This window comes from Melanotaenia boesemani, chromosome 1 (genome assembly GCF_017639745.1).
Source record: "Melanotaenia boesemani isolate fMelBoe1 chromosome 1, fMelBoe1.pri, whole genome shotgun sequence".
Taxonomy (NCBI): Eukaryota; Metazoa; Chordata; class Actinopteri; order Atheriniformes; family Melanotaeniidae; genus Melanotaenia; species Melanotaenia boesemani.
This window is the reverse complement of record NC_055682.1, coordinates 270606-292108: the sequence shown is the minus strand read 5'-3', so window position 1 is coordinate 292108 and position 21503 is coordinate 270606. Positions and strand designations below refer to the sequence as shown.

Sequence of the window (21503 nt, the reverse complement as noted above, 5' to 3'; positions counted from 1 at the left end):
CACAGAGAAGAGGGAGTCTGGATGGTGCCAACACTCAGTGAGGCACATAAAATCCAGACATTTGTCCGCTAACTGGTCCTTTATGAGGCAGGACTTGTTTATAATTGATTGTGCACTCCACCAGTAGAGGAACTTTCTTCAGGAACTTCTGTGGATTCTATGGTCGTCTACCGTTTGCTTAAGGCAACAGGTAGACAACCGAGGTTCAACCAGCCAACCAACTATAGTAGATATAGGGTTCTACTGTAGAGGTATTTATAGACTCTATTGTAGATATTAGGTTCTACTGAAGTTTGTCTCTACAGGTTTGTCTCACATCATTGAGACCAGAAAAGTCCTGGACCTGGTGATTGACCTGAAACCGTCCTACCTGCTGGTCCCAAAGTCGGGTTTCTACAGTAACACATCGGAACTTATAATCGTGGACTTTGGCAGCTTCCGGGTGAGTTTCCTTCAGACATTCATCTGTTGAAGGTTCTGTTGGAGGGTACGTCACGGTCCTGGATCTGTGTTCATGTTCATCTGTTTCACAGCATTATGTAGTTGGTTGTTCACTTCAGTTGAATTCTTTAAGCATTGGAGCCAGGCATTTTAATAGCAATTTTCTTTTTATGGAGCAAGAACTGAATTCAGAGTCCAGGATTCCTGTTACATGTGGTGGCGAACTGCCACGGCAAACCGCCATGCCTTCAGAATTATGATTTTGTTTTATGTTAAAATATAATTATATTGTATGAACGGATCCATATGAACATAAAGTCTATATTTGCTCACATTTACTGACAACAGTGGAATTGAAAAAAGGATAATGTGAGATTGCTAAACATCTTTCTTGAACCATTTCTAAGCACAGACTTGTACTCAACACTAACAAAAGTCTTAAATGTACGAAAAGGAACAAATATATTTTGAGGTTTTCTACATCACAGAGGTTAATAATTTTATAGGCAAAATCTATTCTGATTTAAAGAAACAGCTTCGGCCTTGGTCTGCTTCCAGTAGGACTGGTATCTCCTCCACGACTAAGTCTGTGGGGATGGGGTTGGGGGTTGTCGATTTGGACTGAATCAGTCAGACTGGATCAGATTGGACTGAGCTGATCCGAGTTTTGTGTGTTTGCAGCTGCATAGTGTTGAGCAGAGTGGCCTCGGTTCATCTTCTACATCCTTTTCATCCCTGGATGAGATCATGGACAGAGCCTATGACAGATACAACGTGGAGCTGAGGAGTGTCCAGGTTCTGTACACCAAGTCAGGTAAACATCAACAAGACAACAACAACCACACAGGTACAGACCGGCCATGTAATCTCTATTGTTGTGTTCCAGGTGAGGCCTGGAAGTCTGCTCGGGTGCAGGCTGCATCCGTTCAACATATCCTCCAACCCATGGACTTCACCCTTCACCTGGCCAAGTGTATGGTGGAGAAGGATGCCAGGATGCCCAGGTAAGCCCGATCAGCTGAACGATCAGTTGACTGCTGCCTGTTTTATGATCATGATGAAAATAACTGATTGATTGATCAGGTTCAAGGTGTCTGGTGAACTTCCCCTGCTGTACGTTAAAATCTCCGACCAGAAAATCCAGAATGTTCTGGAACTGTTTGACAGCATTCCTCTGCCCATGATGGACACCACCCCACCGCCCCCCACAGAGAAGGTACGCCTGTTGCACCAGCCCGACACAAAAACTTGGTTCAGATTGAAAAACCTGATCCAGACACAAAAACCTGGGGCCTCATTTATAAACCTGAGTTTAGCAAAGCCGACTACAGGGGACGTGCATAGGGAAAAGTGGCACACTTCAACTTTGAGATTTATAAAAGCATGCGCACACACGTCCCACTCCTGGTTCTGTTTATAAATCAGAACCAACTCTAAAGTTGGTGCACGTGAGGGAGCACCTTGCCCTGCCCACATGGTGGCTATAAAAGGTCAGGTGGACGCCTGTAATACATATTCATCACATCATTTCCATGATCGCTCAGGAGGGAAAAGAAGAAAGAAGCGTATTTCTCCGGAATGTGAGACTGAGATCCTGATGGACCACGTTGGAAAACTAGAGCAGGTTCTATCTGTTGGGGACGGCGTTGTCATCACCAGGGTCAGGAAGGCGGAGGAGGGCAGCAGGTGTAGATGCTGTCAACGCCATGTCAGAGGAAAACACGCCAGAGAGGATTCGGCTGGATATCTCAGTCGGTAGAGCATCCGTCTGCCATGCAGGAGACCAAAGTTTGAATCCAACAGGGGTGAATCACTTTGAAGAAAAGTGTTTGCTAAATGACAGTACTGATGCCATTTATGTAATCTTTTGTTTTAATGGATAAAATAAATATATACAGATACATCTGAGGTTGGTAGCAGTTTATTTAGTGGTAATATATTATTTCTAGGAAATTATATTTCTTTCTAGTTCTTGGGTGTTTCAGCTGGGTGGACGGGGATGCAGCTGTGGTTGGAGAGGGTGAGGCCAGAAACTCCATCCAGCACTCTAAGGCCCTGCTGAATGAATGACTGAAGCTATTTTCCACCTGTTCTTTTACTGACTGCTACATGCTGGCAGCAGACTGGCACCTTATTTATCTGGATGGGTTTTATAACATGGAAGTTTTGTTTCACAATGACAGAACATGTTGTAGTGGTTGAACTTCTTATTAACATCTTCTCCCTTTTTCCTGGAAATCCTGGTTTTCCCAAGCATGGCTCTTAGGAGGATTAATATAGAATGTGTCATATTTCATTTCTACAAACAGCTTTAATATCTAACATGTGGTGTGGAAGGTAATAGTGGATTTTGTACAAATGTCTCACATTTCACATCATTTCCTGGTTTTATTCTGGACCGTTTCCTGTTTTTCTAGATTTTGTGCGTACGTCTGGATCAGAGTTGCCGTGGAGGAAGAAACATTTTCCCGTCAAGTTTAGATTTTATAAATCCCAAAAGTTGACTAGTCTTTGTTCCTACGCCAGCTTTAGAAATGAGGCCACTGGTCTGGATCAGGGCTGTGTTACATGACCTAAAAATAAAATGTCAGATTTTTTTCAACCAAATTCGATTTCTGATTTTTTCCTTCCATTCATCCATCCATCCATCCATTTTCTGCCACTTAACCGGAGTCGGGTCACGGGGGCAGCTGCTGCCTAAGCAGGGAAACCCAGACTTCCCTCTCCCCTGCCACATTCACCAGTTAATCTGGGGGGATCCCGAGGAGTTCCCAGGCCAGCTGAGAGATGTAGTCCGTCCAGCGTGTCCTGGGTCTGGCCATCTCAACAATAGAGGCACGAAATACAGCCAACTCGGACTCAATGTCCCCTGCCTCACCCAGGACATGGTTGAAGCTCTGCCGGAGATGGGAGTTAAAACTCTTTCTGACAGGGGACTCTGCGAGACGTTCCCAGCAGACCCTCACAACACGCTTGGGTCTGCCAGGCCTGACCGGCATCCTCCCCCACCATCTGAGCCAACTCACCACCAGGTGGTGATCACTTGACAGCTCCGCCCCTCTCCTCACCCGAGTGTCCAGGACATGCGGCCGCAAGTCCGATGACACGACTACAAAGTCGATCATCGAACTGCAGCCTGGAGTGTCCTGGTGCCAAGTGCACATGTGGACATTCTTATGCCTGAACAAGGTGTTCGTTATGGACAGGCCATGACGAGCACAGAAGTCCAACAACAAAACACCACTAGGATTCAGATTAGGGGGGCCGTTCCTCTCAATCACGCCCCTCCAGGTCTCGCTGTCATTGTCCACGTGAGCATTGAAGTCCCCCAGCAGAACGAGGGAGTCCCCGGAAGGAGTGCTCTCCAACACCCCCCCCCCCCCCCCCCCCCCCCCCCAAGGACTCCAAAAAGGGTGGGTACTCTGAACTGCTGTTTGGTGCATAAGCACAAACAACAGTCAGGACTCGTCCCCCCACCCGAAGGTGAGGGAGGCTACCCTTTCGTCCACCGGGGTAAACCCCAACGTACAGGCGCCAAGTCGGGGGGCAATAAGCATGCCCACACCTGCTCAGCGCCTCTCACCGGGAGCAACTCCAGAATGGAAGAGGGTCCAGCCCCTCTCAAGGACAGTGGTTCCAGACCCCAAGCCGTGCATCGAGGTGAGTACAACTATATCTAGCCGGAACCGCTCAACCTCGCGCACCAGTTCAGGGTCCTTCCCCGCCAGAGAGGTGACATTCCACGTCCCTAGAGCTAGCTTCTGCAGCCGTGGATCATACCCCCAGGGTCCCCACCTCTGGCAGGCGCCCAGCTCACAATGCACCCGACCCCTATGGCCCCTCCTGCAGATGGTGAGCCCACGAGGGGGGCCAATGTCACCCTTTCGGGCTGAGCCCGAGTGAGCCTCATGGGCAAAGGCCTGGCCCCCAAGCACTCGCCTCTGTGCCCCACCTAGTAGGTCGTCTTGAAATGAGAGTCTGTGTGCTGAAGTTGTCTCTGGATCTCATAGCAAGCAGCATTTCTCCTGCGGTTATATGCAGCTAAATTCCAGGTGTGAGTGACGTCTCACTTCCCTGTAAATCTGTTAGAGCTCTCAGACAACCAGCGTTCTGGTGCGGAAGGAGGTCCGAGCCCGCTAATCATGGAAGCCCAGGAAAGCGTTTGCAGTGCATACAAGAGGAAAAGAATCCAGATTTTTATAAAAAATAAATCATCATAAAAGAAAAATTATATTGATCTATTTTATGGAATACTCTCCCAGCCCTGGTCTGGACTCAGGTAACAGGGGACTGATGGATGCCGTCGGGGGGAAGTTTGTGGGCTTTGGATTTTTTTCAGGTTTCACCAAATCAGAACTTTTGTTTCTTCAGGTTTTGTTGCTGGCTGATGCCGGTCGGCCGATACCCAGCATCCATCCTGGTCTCCTTGATGCCCTGGAAACAGGTCTGTGTTTCTGGAACAAACAAATGAGGATTTTGAAATGTTAACATGTGTGTATTCTGGTGACAGATTCCACTTATGCATAATCAGGGGGATGAAACTGTTTCTGGGTGATAAATAAAAATGTGTTTATATGTAAAAGAAGTAAACAAGCCACGAAGTTCCTCTTCACCAAGTCGTCTGTTCCTGACATCATTACAGTAATTGATTCAGTAAATGTCCTGATCCTGGCCTGAACCAGGAAGCTGGATTTTCTCTTATCCAGGTAACTTCAGGGTTAACCCGGGGTTTCTATCCAAGGAAGCTGGTTAACTTCTTACCAGGTTAAATCACCATGGTAACAGCTAACCTGCTCCAGATCAGAGATCAAGTATAAATCCATATAATAAATGACCAATCAGATCTCCTGGAAAATGCCCCGCCCATTCTTAGAAGATCCCATCCAGGGTGGTGGTGGATGGTGAGAGGAGGAGTTTTTAGGAACAGATGTGTCCTTTAGATGAAGAAATGGAGCCTGGTCTGGTTTCTGAGAGCTGTGAAGAATGTTTCTGTCCTGGTTCTGGACTTGTTCCCGTTTAGCTCCACCAGGGTTGATCTGAGATAAAGAGCTTAATAATAACGCTCACACATGGCAGAACTGCTGAACCAGGAATTTATGGAACCACAACTACTCGTGTCTTCGTGGTGAGGAATTAATATTCCAACACAAATGGGGGCGGAGCCTCTGAAGACCTGGATGGAGACTGAGAATGCCGACCTCCACCAGACATTTATTAAATTATTTAATATCCTTATAGCCAGAGATTGTGGCTTTATTTTTTAATTGGAAGCTCTAATGGCAAAATGATCCCTATCTCCTCATTAAATCCAGCAAACTGGATTCTGGGAAAATAATATAATTTCATATATATATATCTATATATATATATATAGATATATATATAAAATTTGTAAACGATATGATCCTGAACAGTTTAAATACTTAAATGTCGACAACAATTTCTCTGTGACCCATTTAACCCAGAAGAGCCCGATGTGACATATATGTTACATAAAGTTTCTGAGACATTTTGCTTTAATTTATGGTATAAACTTTGCTCAAAATCCTGGTGAACACAGTCTGATACTTGTCTTCTGTCCCCTAATAGATACCCAGAAGCAGAAAACCACATTATAATATTTAATGTATCACATGGTAATAAATGGTAGATACCCCCCCCCCCCCCCCCCCCCAAAAAAATGTTATTTTTTTGTTATATTTTGTTAAAGGGCCAAATAAAGGCCTCATATTAAAAAATTAGACTTTTCTTACCATTTTTTCATGGCTTGGGCCTTAATGGGTTAAACATAAGAAGTTTAACCAAACACCACGATCGCTTAGTTTCTCTACTTTCTGCTACTGTCTGTGACGGCGATGTCACTGCTTGTAGGGAAACCTGGTCATAGATTAATACTAGAGCGCTATAAGTTTGATCATGAGGACGGATGGAGGACGGGTGGAGGAGTATGTTTATACGTTAACTCCAGACTCCACCTAAATGGTTGTGAAGATATGGCCTTGAAGGATGATTACTCGGACATTAAAATAAAAACTAGTGGGGGGCTTCCGGTGTGACGGGCTGTGTGATGGACGCATAGTCGCTTAGCTCCGTTACAACCAAACTAAAAATACCCCTCATACTCGAGTGACACGACTCAGAATTAAATAAAAGCGTTATGAGAAGGGGCAAATCGAAAAGAGGACAGAGAAGTATAAAACAACTGACGACTGAAGAAGAAAGGACGACCCAAAACGAACAAATGGAGCAACTCGAAGTGGAAGATGGCGGCCGCGAGCCAACTAGCAAAGATACAACACAAGAAACGGGAGGAGATATTTTACGGGAAATACTAAAGGTGTCCCAGGAGCTTGGCAGCTTTAAAAGAGATATTCAAGCGTCATTTACGGGACTAAAAGAAGAAATTGGAAGAAGGCTGACGGACGAACTGACTACGTTTAAACAGGAACTGAACCAAAAGCTAACTGAATGTGCGGCCACACTGCAGTCACAGGGCAAGGCCATCACTGAGGCAGAGGAGCGTATTGCGGAGATAGAAGACAGTGGCGTGGTAACCAAAGAGGCGCTACTCAGCCTTCTGAAAGAACAACGCAAACTTAGAGAAAAGGTGACTGACTTGGAAAGTAGATCCAGAAGAAACAACATCCGCATTTACGGAGTGCCGGAGGACTCAGAGGGCGAATCAGTCATAGATTTTGTACAAAATCTACTCGCAAAGGAACTGCCTCTACCCAATGGTATGTCTCTCCAAATCCAGCGCGCACATAGAGCCTCGACACAAAAGCCCGCTGGGCCAGACGCAACACCGAGATCTTTAATCGTCAATTTCCTCCAGTTCGACGTAAAAGAAACTGTCCTCAGACTCGCCTGGAAGAAAAAGGTGCTATGGGACAATAAACAGATATTCTTTGACCACGATTATGCTTATGAAGTCATGGAGAAGCGCAAAACCTATGGGGTGATTAAAAAGGCACTCAGAGAGAAAGGCATTCGCTTTCAAACGCCTTTCACTCGGATCCGCATCCACTGGAGTTCCGGCGCGCGGACCTACGGGGACGCGGAGGACGCAGCGAGGGAGCTGAGAACGAGGGGCATAGAGGTGGCCACTACACGCGTAACATCGGCCCTCAGCATTGAAGAGAAGATACGCAACGCATTCCCATGGCAAGACGTGGACACCGAGAACAGGAGATCACAAACTGAAGAGCGGGCTAGGCGTAAACTGAAGGAGTATCGAAGAGGATTTTAAACAGAAAAACGGTGAAGGCAGGGTTCATATCTTTCAACAGTCTTTCAACATGGAGGTAACAAATTCTCTGTCCATTTAGTAAATAAGTGAAGTGAGTTCGGTTGTAGGCTACAGTGTTCAGTATTTGTTGGACTCGTCTAGTGAGAGTGAGGTGTACATGCTGGACAGCAACTTCACCGCTAGGGGGAGCCCCCACCTCGTAGTGGGTCTTCGCTCCCCTCTCACCAACAGAGACCTAAAGGGGTCAAAGGATCCCAAGTATATGGAAGACGTTTTAACTATGTTATTGTTAGTGTTCATTATTACAGGTTCTAGTTCTGTGTTAACATTGGGGGCTTTTATATTTTTTGTTTCATTGAAAATCCATGGAAGTAATGGCTTTACATTATACTTATACAAGGTTGAATGATTAAGGTTTTCTCTCTCAATGTAAATGGGCTTCAAAGCCCAACTAAACAGAGGAAAATTCTTAGTAAATTGAAAAGGGAAAATATTGATGTGGCATTTTTGCAAGAGACACATATGGCCGGTTTGGAACATGAGAAGCTTAAAAGACAAGGTTTCAAGCATGCCTTTTTCTCGTCAAATGGCTCTAAACATACAAGAGGGGTGGTCATATTAATATCTAGGAGGGTTGTTTTTGAACACATAGCAACAATTAAGGATAAAGAAGGTAGATTTGTACTGGTACAGGGTAAAGTAAATGGTGAGATGGTTACCTTTTATAATGTATATATCCCTCCTGGAGCCACAGTTGAATTTTACACACAAATATTAGATAGGGTGGTGACAGAGACTGAAGGTATACTCATAAGTGGGGGTGATTTCAACATTACGTTGAAACCACATTTAGACTCATCAGGAAAAAGGACATCCCAATCACAAAAATTAACAAAGAAAATAAATCTTATGATAGCGGAGATAGGGTTAGTTGATATTTGGAGGCATTTGAATCCAACTACAAGGAACTACACCTTTTACTCCGCTCCACATGCTTCTTATTCAAGAATTGACTATTTTTTCTCATTCTGTAATGATATTAACAGAGTACAGGAGTGTCATATTGGGACTGGAGATATTTCGGACCACTGCCCCCTGTATTTGTCTTTATTATTGAATCAGAGGAGACCGCAGACTCACTGGAAACTAAACTCTAGTATATTAAATGAACAGACATGTGAACAGCTATCTAAAGATATCGCCGAATACTTGGAATTTAACGATAAGGACGAGACATCTCCACCTATTCTCTGGGACGCCTGCAAGGCAGTGATGAGAGGAAGAATTATTGCCATAACTTCTAATTTAAAAAAAACTAAAGATGCAAGACTTAAAATACTACAGACAGAATTACTAGCCTTAGAGACCAAGCACAAGAATACTATTGACTCCAATACAAAATTAGAAATGACAAAAAAGAGAAATCAGATTGAGGAAATATATAACCAAGAAATCCAAAAGAAACTAATGTTCACCAAACAAAGTTATTATGAAGGGGGGACTAAACATTTGAAACAATTGGCATACAGACTGAAAAGGCAACAAGCAGACAACACAGTGTACAAGATAAAGCATCCTGAAACTAAAGTAGAAGTGCATGAGATAGATAAAATTAAGGATTGCTTTAAGAGATACTATGAAAAATTGTACTCACAACCACACACAGATAACGATCAAAAAATGGAGAGCTTACTTAAGAGGTTAAGTTTACCAACTCTCTCGGACGATGAAAATAAAATACTAACGGCACAAATTACAAAAGAAGAAATTCAATCTGCAATTGGTAGGCTTAAAATTAATAAAACACCAGGTACAGATGGTTTTACTGCCGAGTGGTACAAGAAACTGAGGGAGGCGCTGACACCAGTGTTATTAAAAACATTTAATTGGGTCCTGACAAAGGGAGAAGCTCCCCCTTCATGGAAACAGGCTATAATCTCTGTCATTCCTAAAGAAGGAAAAGACAAGTCGGAATGTTCAAATTATAGACCAATAAGCATATTAAACTTAGATTATAAACTATTCGCATCAATTATAGTGAAGAGACTCGAGAGAATTATGCCAAAAATAATACATTTAGACCAAACTGGATTTGTTAAATCACGTCAAACACATGACAATGTTAGAAGATCATTGCAAATTATTAGGCATTTAAATTTGAATAAAATACAAGCTGTGTTACTGAGCCTGGATGCTGAAAAAGCCTTCGACTCTGTGAGATGGGAATTTCTATTTAGAGTAATGCTAAAATTTGGGTTTAGTGAATCAATTATTACTACACTGAAAGCTCTATATAATAGACCAACAGCTAGATTGAAGATTAATGGTGAACTTTCGGACTGCTTCGGCCTTGAAAGATCCACACGACAGGGTTGTCCATTGAGTCCACTTCTATTCGCTATTTTTATAGAACCGCTGGCCCAGTGGATTAGGGAAAATAAAAAAATAAAAGGAATTAACATGGCAGCAGGTGAACAGAAATTGGCTTTGTTTGCGGATGATGTTCTAGTTTATCTATCAGACCCAACTGAATCCTTCCCAGAGCTCATGTCAGTACTAAGGGAATACGGATCGTACTCAGGATATAAATTGAATGAACAAAAAACACAAGTTCTCAGAAGTAACTATAACCCCCCTCCATGCCTGCGTAGTCAATATAAAATGGACTGGGACAAAGAATCTATAAAGTACTTAGGCATCTACCTACCCATGGATCTAACTAGATTAGAGGAAATTAATTACTCCCCACTCAAAAAAGACATTCTGTCAGACATTAATAGATGGAACTTAATCCCATACTTAAGCATGTCTTCTAGGGTAGACTCAATAAAAATGAATATTCTCCCAAGAATGCTATATTTATTTCATTCAGTTCCTATTGAGAAGCCAGATCGGTTCTTCGCAGAATGGGATAAAGTTACTTCTGGATTTGTATGGGCGGGTAAAAGGCCAAGAGTCAAGTATAAAACACTTCAGCTACCCAAGGGGACAGGAGGACTGGGCCTTCCATGTCTGTATGATTATTACAGAGCAACTCAAATAGGACCACTGATAGGATGGTGTAAACCTAGTTACAACTCGAGATGGAAGGAGATTGAGAGCTCCTTGGGTGGAAACTTCCCGGTCACAACTCTGTTAGGAGATCCCACAATGACAAAATTTTTAACAGATTCAGACAACCCTTGGATAAAAAGCTCAATGAAGATATGGGGCAACATACTTAAAAAGTATCAATTAAAAGAAAGGGCCGAAAACTTAAAATGGTTTGCTCACGACCCAGAGTTCCTACCCAGTAAAACTGATTCAGTATTTAAAACATGGTCTAATAAAGGTCTTACAACATACTATACTCTGTTAAAGGATGGGAAAGTGATGAGCTTCCAGGACCTTAAGGATAAATTCGAACTGAATAATCAAGACCTCTTTAGATACTTACAAATCAGGGATTTTTTAAACAAGAAACTGAAACGACTAGAACTATTTAATAAGAACGAAGAAATTATAGACATAATTAAAAATGCATACAAAGATGCACCCCACCAAAAAATTATTTCTAGAATCTATCAGACATTATCCAATCTACAGGGTGATAATACACTGCATATAAAGGCAAGATGGGAAGCAGAGGGCAATCTAACTCTAACAACAGAAGAATGGGATAGAATTAGTATCCAGCAGTGGTCCACAACAAGTGCCCCTTCCTGGAAGGAATTCAGTTGGAAGAATGTGATTCGCTATTTTTGTACTCCAGCACAAAAGACTAAATACTCTCACCGGGCCAGCTGCTGGAGGTTATGTGGACATAATTTAGCAAACCATTTTCACATATTTTGGGGTTGCCCCCTTGTAGTTCCATTTTGGAAGGAAATGCATAAGGTCCTGGAGGCTGTATTCAAAAGGAAAATACAATTCCACTTTGTATCATTATATTTAGGAAACCTGGAAGATCTTAACCTACAAAAGCCCGACAAATACCTCTTTGGAGTGTTACTGGTGGCCTCCAAAAAGGCCATAACTCGTAAGTGGCTTAAGACAGAAACTCCTAACGTGGATGAATGGATCGGCCAGATATATAATATCTTTGTGATGGAAAGATTAACATTTAGGCTGAAGTCACAGGAGGATGTTTTTGAGAAATTCTGGTCGAAATGGATAAGATATGTACAAAAAGTGAGGCCTGATTTTGTATAATTGTGAATGGGTTTTTTTTTTGTTTTGTTTTTTTTCTGTATCTGCCCCCCCCCCCCTCAACTGTAGCAAGTTCACGTCAACACTTGTAATGTTTGTAATCTTTATACAAAAAACAATAAAAAATATAAATGGAAAAAAAAAAAAAAAAAAAAAAAACTAGTGAAGGTTGTAATTTATGGACCTCCTGACTGCGTCCTGCTGTTTTAATAGTAAATTAGAGGAAACTCTTCATGTACCAAACAGGAAAAATAATAACTGGATCCTCCTCAGACATCAGCAGACGCCTCTCCAGGGATGCTGTAATTAAAAATGACTTTTTAAATACTCTGTCTTCATTTTCCCCTCTATAAGTACTTTTACTAGAGTAACTCATCCAGCCTGTCGTCGGTAATATTGTCACAAATATTCAAAATTCTACGCTGGAGTCTGGTACAGTTATGTCGACACATCTGACCACTTTCCTGTTGCGTTGTTCTTTAACCTGCCACGTAAACCTGCACCTCCCCACCGTCGGCGTGATCCCATACCGCTTATAACAACCTGATTCACGAACTAACTGCTTCTATCCACAACACAACCCCTGAGAAGACTTCATACACACTGTAACCCCTGGCTTACCAGAAGGTCACTGAAAACAGATAAAACAGAAAAGTAAAGTCTAGAAGAGCCACATAAAAACCCCTGGAGATGAAGACGGGAAGAAACTTTACAGGTACAGAAGCAAACTCACTCGTATATTAAGAAAATGTCATTTACACCGAGAATATTGCAGCAGCACAGGGCGGCTGTAAAAGGACCTGGCCAAGTTTAAATGAAGTTTTAAATGGAGGTCAGAAGTCTTCTGTTAAGGGTAACTTACCTTTTACTCGCCGACACCTTAAAGGATCGTTTTGTTTCCATAGAAGACCGGGCCGATAAAATCAGGCCTCCCGAAGGATTCTCTTCTAAACATGATCTATCCGGCAATTATTTCAGCTCTTTTTCATCGAAGCGACTGATGCTACTGAACTTTCTAAAATCATCTTACGTCTGAAGAGCTCTCGTCCAGCAGGAGTAGCTGGAGCATGTTCTTGTCCAGCAGGAGTAGCTGGAGCATGCCGTCGTCCAGCAGGAGTAGCTGGAGCATGCTGTCGTCCAGCAGGAGTAGCTGGAGCATGCATTCGTCCAGCAGGAGTAGCTGGAGCGTGCCTTCGTACAGCAGGAGTAGGTGGAGCATGCCGTCGTCCAGCAGGAGTAGCTGGAGCATGCATTCATCCAGCAGGAGTAGCTGGAGCATGCCGTCGTCCAGCAGGAGTAGCTGGAGCGTGCCTTCGTCCAGCAGGAGTAGCTGGAGCATGCCGTCGTCCAGCAGGAGTAGCTGGAGCGTGCCTTCGTCCAGCAGGAGTAGGTGGAGCGTGCCGTTGTCCAGCAGGAGTAGCTGGAGCGTGCCTTCGTCCAGCAGGAGTAGCTGGAGCGTGCCGTCGTACAGCAGGAGTAGCTGGAGCGTGCCGTCGTCCAGCAGGAGTAGGTGGAGAGTGCCGTCGGCCAGCAGGAGTCGCTGGAGCGTGCCGTCGTCCAGCAGGAGTAGCTGGAGCGTGCCGTCGTCCAGCAGGAGTAGGTGGAGAGTGCCGTCGGCCAGCAGGAGTCGCTGGAGCGTGCCGTCGTCCAGCAGGAGTAGCTGGAGCGTGCCGTCGTCCAGCAGGAGTCGCTGGAGCGTGCCGTCGTCCAGCAGGAGTAGCTGGAGCGTGCCGTCGTCCAGCAGGAGTAGGTGGAGAGTGCCGTCGGCCAGCAGGAGTCGCTGGAGCATGCCGTCGTCCAGCAGGAGTCGCTGGAGCATGCCGTCGTCCAGCAGGAGTAGCTGGAGCATGCATTCATCCAGCAGGAGTAGCTGGAGCGTGCCGTCGGCCAGCAGGAGTAGGTGGAGCATGCCGTCGTCCAGCAGGAGTAGCTGGAGCGTGCCTTCGTCCAGCAGGAGTAGCTGGAGCATGCCGTCGGCCAGCAGGAGTAGCTGGAGCGTGCCGTCGTCCAGCAGGAGTAGCTGGAGCGTGCCTTCGTCCAGCAGGAGTAGCTGGAGCGTGCCGTCGTCCAGCAGGAGTAGGTGGAGCGTGCCGTCGTCCAGCAGGAGTAGCTGGAGCGTGCCGTCGTCCAGCAGGAGTAGCTGGAGCGTGCCGTCGTCCAGCAGGAGTAGCTGGAGCGTGCCTTCTTCCAGCAGGAGTAGCTGGAGCATGCCGTCGTCCAGCAGGAGTAGCTGGAGCATGTTCAGACGTTCAGACGTTACCTGTACGGTCGACAACAATATGTAAATAACCATACATCACAAAACAAGGAAAATCAAATATGGGGTCCCCCAGGGGTCAATTCTGGGGCCTTTTCATAATCTATATTACTGACTTGGTAAATTCTTCTCAAACATTACATGAGGTTATGTTTGCAGATGATACTGATTGGTTCCTGCCTCACAATAACACAGCGGACACACAGCATCTTTAAACTCTGAACTAAAAATATCGACTTCGGGTTCAAGTGTAATAAATGATCTCTTAACATCAGTAAAACTAATTACGTTGTGTTTGGATCAAATAAAAATGCAATCGATACGAACCAGATCTGCCTCAAGGTAAATGATGAGAATCTATTACAAGTCAGTTCCACGAAGTTCCTGGAGGTGCTCATTGATGAGTCCTTCGCTTTACAAGCTGTGCAGAGCACTTAATATCAACATTATCTAAATACGTGGGTCTGTTTTTAAGATTTCTTCCTCAAACTGCTCTTCTTACCTTGTACAAAACCTTGATTGAGCCCCATTTGACCTACTGTAATGTCATATGGTGGAACACATTCCCCAGTCATTTAAAGAAACTACAAAACCTAGAAATGAAAATATTGCGAGCCCTGACTTGGTCCAGTTTTAATGCCCCCACTCGTCCTCTCTTCCATCGTTTCCGTCTTCTCCGACTTACTGAGTTGAATTTATTCCAAAATGCATGCGTGATGTTCCAGACTGTTAAAAAATGAAGTCAGGCTGGTAGAACTGATTCCAGTTTGGAGTCCATGACACAGGATGACACATGAGGACTAATACGAGTATTGGGTGTAGGGCTGCAGATTTGGAACGAGCTCGAGAAGAATTTGAAAGTGTTGAAATGTTAAAGGTAAACTGATCAGTTCATATATGCTTTAATAATTATGGCCCTAGATTTATTTGGAAAAGTTTTGTGTCTTTGTGTTGAATAGATGTTGTAAGTAGGTATGTTGATGTTGTATGAGGACGTTGTCTTGTTTTATCTTTTTTCTCTTTATTACGTATTTGTTTCAGTCTTTGTGTCTTTATCTACTCGGACTCCCTCTACAGAGCTTGTGTTAGCTTCTCAGGTAGCTCTGATTCACACATTACTCACAGCTAAACTTCTGTTTAAAGTTGAATGTAAATATGGGAGTGTGTGTGAATAAACTGAAATGAAGTCTCTTTCACACGCGCGCGCACACACAAAGCAACCCCCCCCCACCATTCTGCACTAACATGACTCCCTACTTTCTGCCTCTAAACTGAGTGTAGGTATAAATACTAGAAGTGATAAACATCTGGCCTGAGGCTGCTGTGAGGAAACAATATCATGGATATCTGTCCACACCAGAAGCCAGTCCACCCATGTCCATAGAGGCTGTCGCCATAGCAACCACCCACCGCAGGGCAGGCTGGGGTGCACATCACAGCCGAAAGGGTGCAGTGAAGAAGTGATCTTCTTCCATTTCTGACATTTTCTGAAAATCTAACCAGAGTCCATCCATAACGTTTTGAGTTATGATGCTGACAGACAAACGTACGTAAGTCTGCGGGGGTTATAAATGAAAAGGAGGAAGCTCTGCCCGAAACGTAAGCGCTGTGATAAGATGAAACTGAGTGATCAGATTGATGTCCGTTTATATTGTCCAGTTAATTAATGTTGTATAATGTCACTAATTTAGCCTTTAACAGAGTCAGCATTCCTTCCTGGTTGTTGCTATGGCAACAGTGTTGCTTTTGGCCAGGATGGTGTTTTTAATTCTTCATATTTCCTCAAGAATAACGGTCTGCTCCTCCACGGTGAAGTAGCGGCTCTGCAGGGTTTCTCCATGTCTGTGATTGGTCAGACACTGCAAACTCCGCCCCTTTTAGGTGAGCACGCTCTGATCCAGATGGAAAACTCTGGGATGAATTACCGAGTTAATAACCAGCTTCGTAGAACCGCCGGATGTCTGGGTAACAAAGAGATATCTGGGTATGTTAGTTCTGGTTCCTGGTTCAGGTCTCAGGTGAGTTCTAAGGTAGTTGAAGGTGGGTCCAAAGTGTTTTATGCCACAGACGTTGTTACTGCTCTGATACTGGTCACGATTTGTTTTTATGTTTGTCACACTTTGTCCTACAAGTGGTTGATGGTGATGATGATGATGATGATGATGAAGATGATAAGGATGATGATGATGATGATGATGATAAGGGTGATGATATTGTAGATGATGATGAGGGTGATGATAATGTTGATGATGATGATAAGGATGATGATGATGATGATGATTAAGAGGATGATAAGGGTGATGGTAATGATGATGAAGATGATAAGGGTGATGATAATGAAGATGAGGATGAGGATGATGATGATGAAGATGATGAAGGTGATGATAATGATGATGAAGATGATTATAAGGATGAAGATGATGATGATGATAAGGGTGATGATGATGATAAAGATGATGTTGATGGGTGATGATGATGATGAAGATGATGATGATGATAATGATGGTGGTGATGATGATGAAGATGATGGTGATGATAATGATGGTGGTGGTGATGATGAAGATGATGGTGATGATAATGATGGTGGTGATGATGATGATGATGATTAGGGTGATGATGATGATGAAGATGATGATTAGAGTGATGATAATGATAGTGGTGATGATGATGAAGATGATGATGATGAAGATGATGGTGATGATAATGATGGTGGTGATGATGATGATGAAGATGATGATTAGAGTGATGATAATGATAGTGGTGATGATGATGATAAGGGTGATGATGATGGTGATGACGGTGATGTTGCGATGATGAAGATGATGGTGATGATAATGATGGTGGTGATGATGATGAAGATGATGATGATGAAGATGATGTGATGATAATGATGGTGGTGATGATGATGGTGAAGATGATGATTAGGGTGATGATGATGATGAAGATGATGATTAGAGTGATGATAATGATAGTGGTGATGATGATGACGATGATGATAAGGGTGATGATAGTGATGATAATGATGGTGGTGATGACGGTGATGTTGCGATGATGAAGATGATGGTGAAGATGATGATGGTGGTGATGATGATGATGATGGTGGTGATGATAATGATGGTGGTGATGATGATGGTGATGACGGTGATGTTGCGATGATGAAGATGATGATCATGATGGTGATGGTCAGACAGCAGCTGATATATTCCTCTTTCCAAATTGTTTGTGTCCTCAGATTCAGAAGATGACACCAGCGAACCGTCTACAGATGAGGACCATCAGCTCTCAGCTTTGGAGGAACTCACCAACGTTCAGCTGAAGTTTGAAGTCGGAGAGGTTTGTCCTGCTCAAGTCAGGTGTGGGTGGGTGGGTGGGGGGGGTCTTATTTCAGGACCAGCGAGACATATTGGTGTGTTCAGGTGCTGCTGGAGTTGACCCGACAGGAAGACCAGGAGAAGACTGTTTTGGTCTTCAGCATCTTCCAGCTGGGGGCAGAAGGAAAGACCCGAAGCTATGACATGAGCGTCACCTCCTACCTCAGAGGAATCAGACTAGACTACTGTGATGGACCAGGTACAGAGACACCTTCACACCAGGACTGACTGGTTTTCCTCAGATTAAAGGTCTTTCTCAGATTCTCCCTCAGATTGTCCCCGAGGACACTACCTCAAATTGTAATTCCCATAGTTTTTTCCCTTGGATTGTCCTTCAGGACACCCTACCTCTAACCCCTACCTGAAGGGTCCTGATGGTTGGTCCGCTACTGGAAAGTAGCTCCCACTCGTTAACGGATCCAGAATGAGCTCAAGGTCCTGATCCCACTACTCTGTGGTGGTTTGCAGACCAGTTCTGAAAACACTGCAGTTCTCAGAGGGACCCAGTCAGTCTTGCTTAGAACTACCTGAACTGGTTCCTGGTGCTGCTTCTTCATGTGGGCTCTGATTGGTTCTGTTTCTGGTTCCAGGTGGCACGACTCATCCTCTTCATCTGATCAGCTCCTCAGAGCAGCAAGACGCCAACCTGCTGAAGGTGGAGTTCATCAAGGTGAGGCCAGAATAACTTCTGCTGGGAATTGAGAATCTGCTTTTATTTGCATAAAATAAGACCTGAGAGACCTGACTAACTTTTCTAGAACTGGGTTTGTACCAAAATCTGGATCTGAGATTTGATTCTGATCCACAACATGTCTTTGTTTTTGCAGGCCGACCCGAGTGGTCAGAGCTTTGAGACCCAGTTCAGCAACACAGAGCAGACCCTGAAGGTAGGGGTGGGGTTCAACTGCTTTGGGTGTAGTTGTTCTTGCGTGTCGTCAGGTGTTTACCTGTCAATGTTTCAGGTGGAGTTTTCCTCTCTGGACTTCCTCCTTCACACCAACGCTCTGCTGTCGACCATTAACTTCTTGAACACCGCCATGCCGCCTCGGCTCAGCGCCACGCGGAGCCAAGAGGCCAAACAGTGCGTGGAATTGACTGGACGGAGCCGGACAGGTGAGTCTCTGCCTGCTGCTCTCAGGTGTGTGAGGTCGTGTTTCTGACTGCAGGTGTTTCTCATCAGCCTCTAAAGATGAGAAGGACAGCGGCGTCTTCAGCTTCAGACTGTTCGCAGTGTTGGACTGTTTCCACGTTAAGGTGTGCGACAACCACCGCAACATTGCCAACATCAGAGTTCAAGGTACAAAACATTTTGATCTGCCAATCAGAACCTGGACACACAGTCACATGACCTGACAAGCTGATGATGTCACGTCTCTGCAGGAATCAATGCTTCAGTGTCGGTACAGGCGAAACAGACGGAGGTGTTTGCTCGACTCAGAGATGTTGTGGTGACCGACACCATGGCTACCCTCCACAGGAAGGTCTGAACACTGAACCAGCCTTAAGGGGGTCCGGGCCCAGAACCCAGACCTGAAACAGCTAGTCCAGGGGCCTCATTTATAAAACTGAGCGTAGCAAAGCAGACTACAGGTGGCGAATGTAGGGAAAACAGGAAATGTGGAGCACAAGTTTAAACGTAATAATTCAAATTATTTAATTATACTAGTAATTCTTTGATTCTTGGGAATTTGGATAAAACAGGTTTTAATTTTGAAAATAAAAAGTTAGTTATTTTACTAAATCTGAAGTTATGTCATTAAAGACCCAGGTCTTGGCTGTTCAACGATGTACCACTGCATCCTCCTCATTTTGTGTTTCCTGTTAACACTTTCTTTTTGTCAACACCGTCAGACATTATAAAAAGCTAAATTTCTTTTACTAATTTGGTCTAATATGTATTTAGAGTTTTTGTATCATTATTTGGCGTTTTTAGGACAAATATATGCTGTTAAATGTTGAACATTCACTTTTATTTAATTTTCTGTACAGTTTCACTGATACTCCTGTAAAAGTTCTTACATCAAACAACGTTTAAGTTTAAATTAAAAAGTTGTGTTTTTTAATATAACAAACACATTATAGGTTAGGGGTTAGACTAATCTGACGGAGGCGACACTAATCTGACTGAAGCGACACTAATCTGACGGAGGCGACACTAATCTGACTGAAGCGACACTAATCTGACGGAGGTGACACTAATCTGACGGAGGCGACACTAATCTGACGGAGGTGACACTAATCGGACGGAGATGACACTAATCTGACGGAGGCGACACTAATCTGACTGAAGCGACACTAATCTGACGGAGGCGACACTAATCTGACTGAAGCGACACTAATCTGACGGAGGCGACACTAATCTGACGGAGGTGACACTAATCGGACGGAGATGACACTAATCTGACGGAGGCGACACTAATCTGACTGAAGCGACACTAATCTGACGGAGGTGACACTAATCGGACGGAGATGACACTAATCTGACGGAGGCGACACTAATCTGACTGAAGCGACACTAATCTGACGGAGGTGACACTAATCTGACAGAGGCGACACTAATCTGACGGAGGCGACACTAATCTGACTGAAGCGACACTAATCTGACGGAGGTGACACTAATCTGACGGAGGCGACACTAATCTGACAGAGGTGACACTAATCTGACGGAGGCGACACTAATCTGACTGAAGCGACACTAATCTGACTACAGCGACACTAATCTGACGGAGGCGACACTAATCTGACGGAGGCGACACTAATCTGACGGAGATGACACTAATCTGACGGAGGCGACACTAATCTGACTGAAGCGACACTAATCTGACGGAGGTGACACTAATCTGACGGAGGTGACACTAATCTGACGGAGGCGACACTAATCTGACTGAAGCGACACTAATCTGACGGAGGCGACACTAATCTGACGGAGCGACACTAATCTGACTGAAGCGACACTAATCTGACGGAGGTGACACTAATCTGACGGAGGCGACACTAATCTGACAGAGGCGACACTAATCTGACTGAAGCGACACTAATCTGACGGAGGCGACACTAATCTGACTGAAGCGACACTAATCTGACGGAGGCGACACTAATCTGACGGAGGCGACACTAATCTGACTGAAGCGACACTAATCTGACGGAGGCGACACTAATCTGACGGAGGCGACACTAATCTGACTGAAGCGACACTAATCTGACGGAGGTGACACTAATCTGACGGAGGTGACACTAATCTGACGGAGATGACACTAATCTGACTGAGGTGACACTAATCTGACGGAGGCGACACTAATCTGACGGAGGCGGCACTAATCTGACGGAGAGGACACTAATCTGACGGAGGCGACACTAATCTGACTGAAGCGACACTAATCTGACGGAGGCGACACTAATCTGACGGAGGCGACACTAATCTGACTGAAGCGACACTAATCTGACGGAGGCGACACTAATCTGACGGAGGCGACACTAATCTGACTGAAGCGACACTAATCTGACTGAAGCGACACTAATCTGACGGAGGTGACACTAATCTGACGGAGGCGACACTAATCTGACTGAGGTGACACTAATCTGACGGAGGCGACACTAATCTGACGGAGGCGGCACTAATCTGACGGAGAGGACACTAATCTGACGGAGGCGACACTAATCTGACTGAAGCGACACTAATCTGACGGAGGTGACACTAATCTGACGGAGGTGACACTAATCTGACGGAGGCGACACTAATCTGACTGAAGCGACACTAATCTGACGGAGGCGACACTAATCTGACGGAGCGACACTAATCTGACTGAAGCGACACTAATCTGACGGAGGCGACACTAATCTGACTGAAGCGACACTAATCTGACGGAGGCGACACTAATCTGACGGAGGCGACACTAATCTGACTGAAGCGACACTAATCTGACGGAGGCGACACTAATCTGACGGAGGCGACACTAATCTGACTGAAGCGACACTAATCTGACGGAGGTGACACTAA

The 21503-nt window shown here is 44.6% G+C and overlaps 1 protein-coding gene across 1 annotated transcript in view; it reads left to right on the top strand.

Annotated features, from left to right (window-relative positions):
* LOC121639658 (vacuolar protein sorting-associated protein 13C-like) overlaps positions 1 to 21503 on the top strand; it is a 271744-nt gene that overhangs the window by 44242 nt on the left and 205999 nt on the right. The window contains 12 exon segments of the mRNA XM_041985039.1: positions 306 to 442; positions 1123 to 1255; positions 1328 to 1445; positions 1525 to 1657; positions 4813 to 4885; positions 17368 to 17468; positions 17552 to 17705; positions 18097 to 18176; positions 18334 to 18393; positions 18469 to 18619; positions 18687 to 18803; positions 18887 to 18987. Coding sequence (XP_041840973.1) covers positions 306 to 442; positions 1123 to 1255; positions 1328 to 1445; positions 1525 to 1657; positions 4813 to 4885; positions 17368 to 17468; positions 17552 to 17705; positions 18097 to 18176; positions 18334 to 18393; positions 18469 to 18619; positions 18687 to 18803; positions 18887 to 18987 — 1358 coding nt within the window.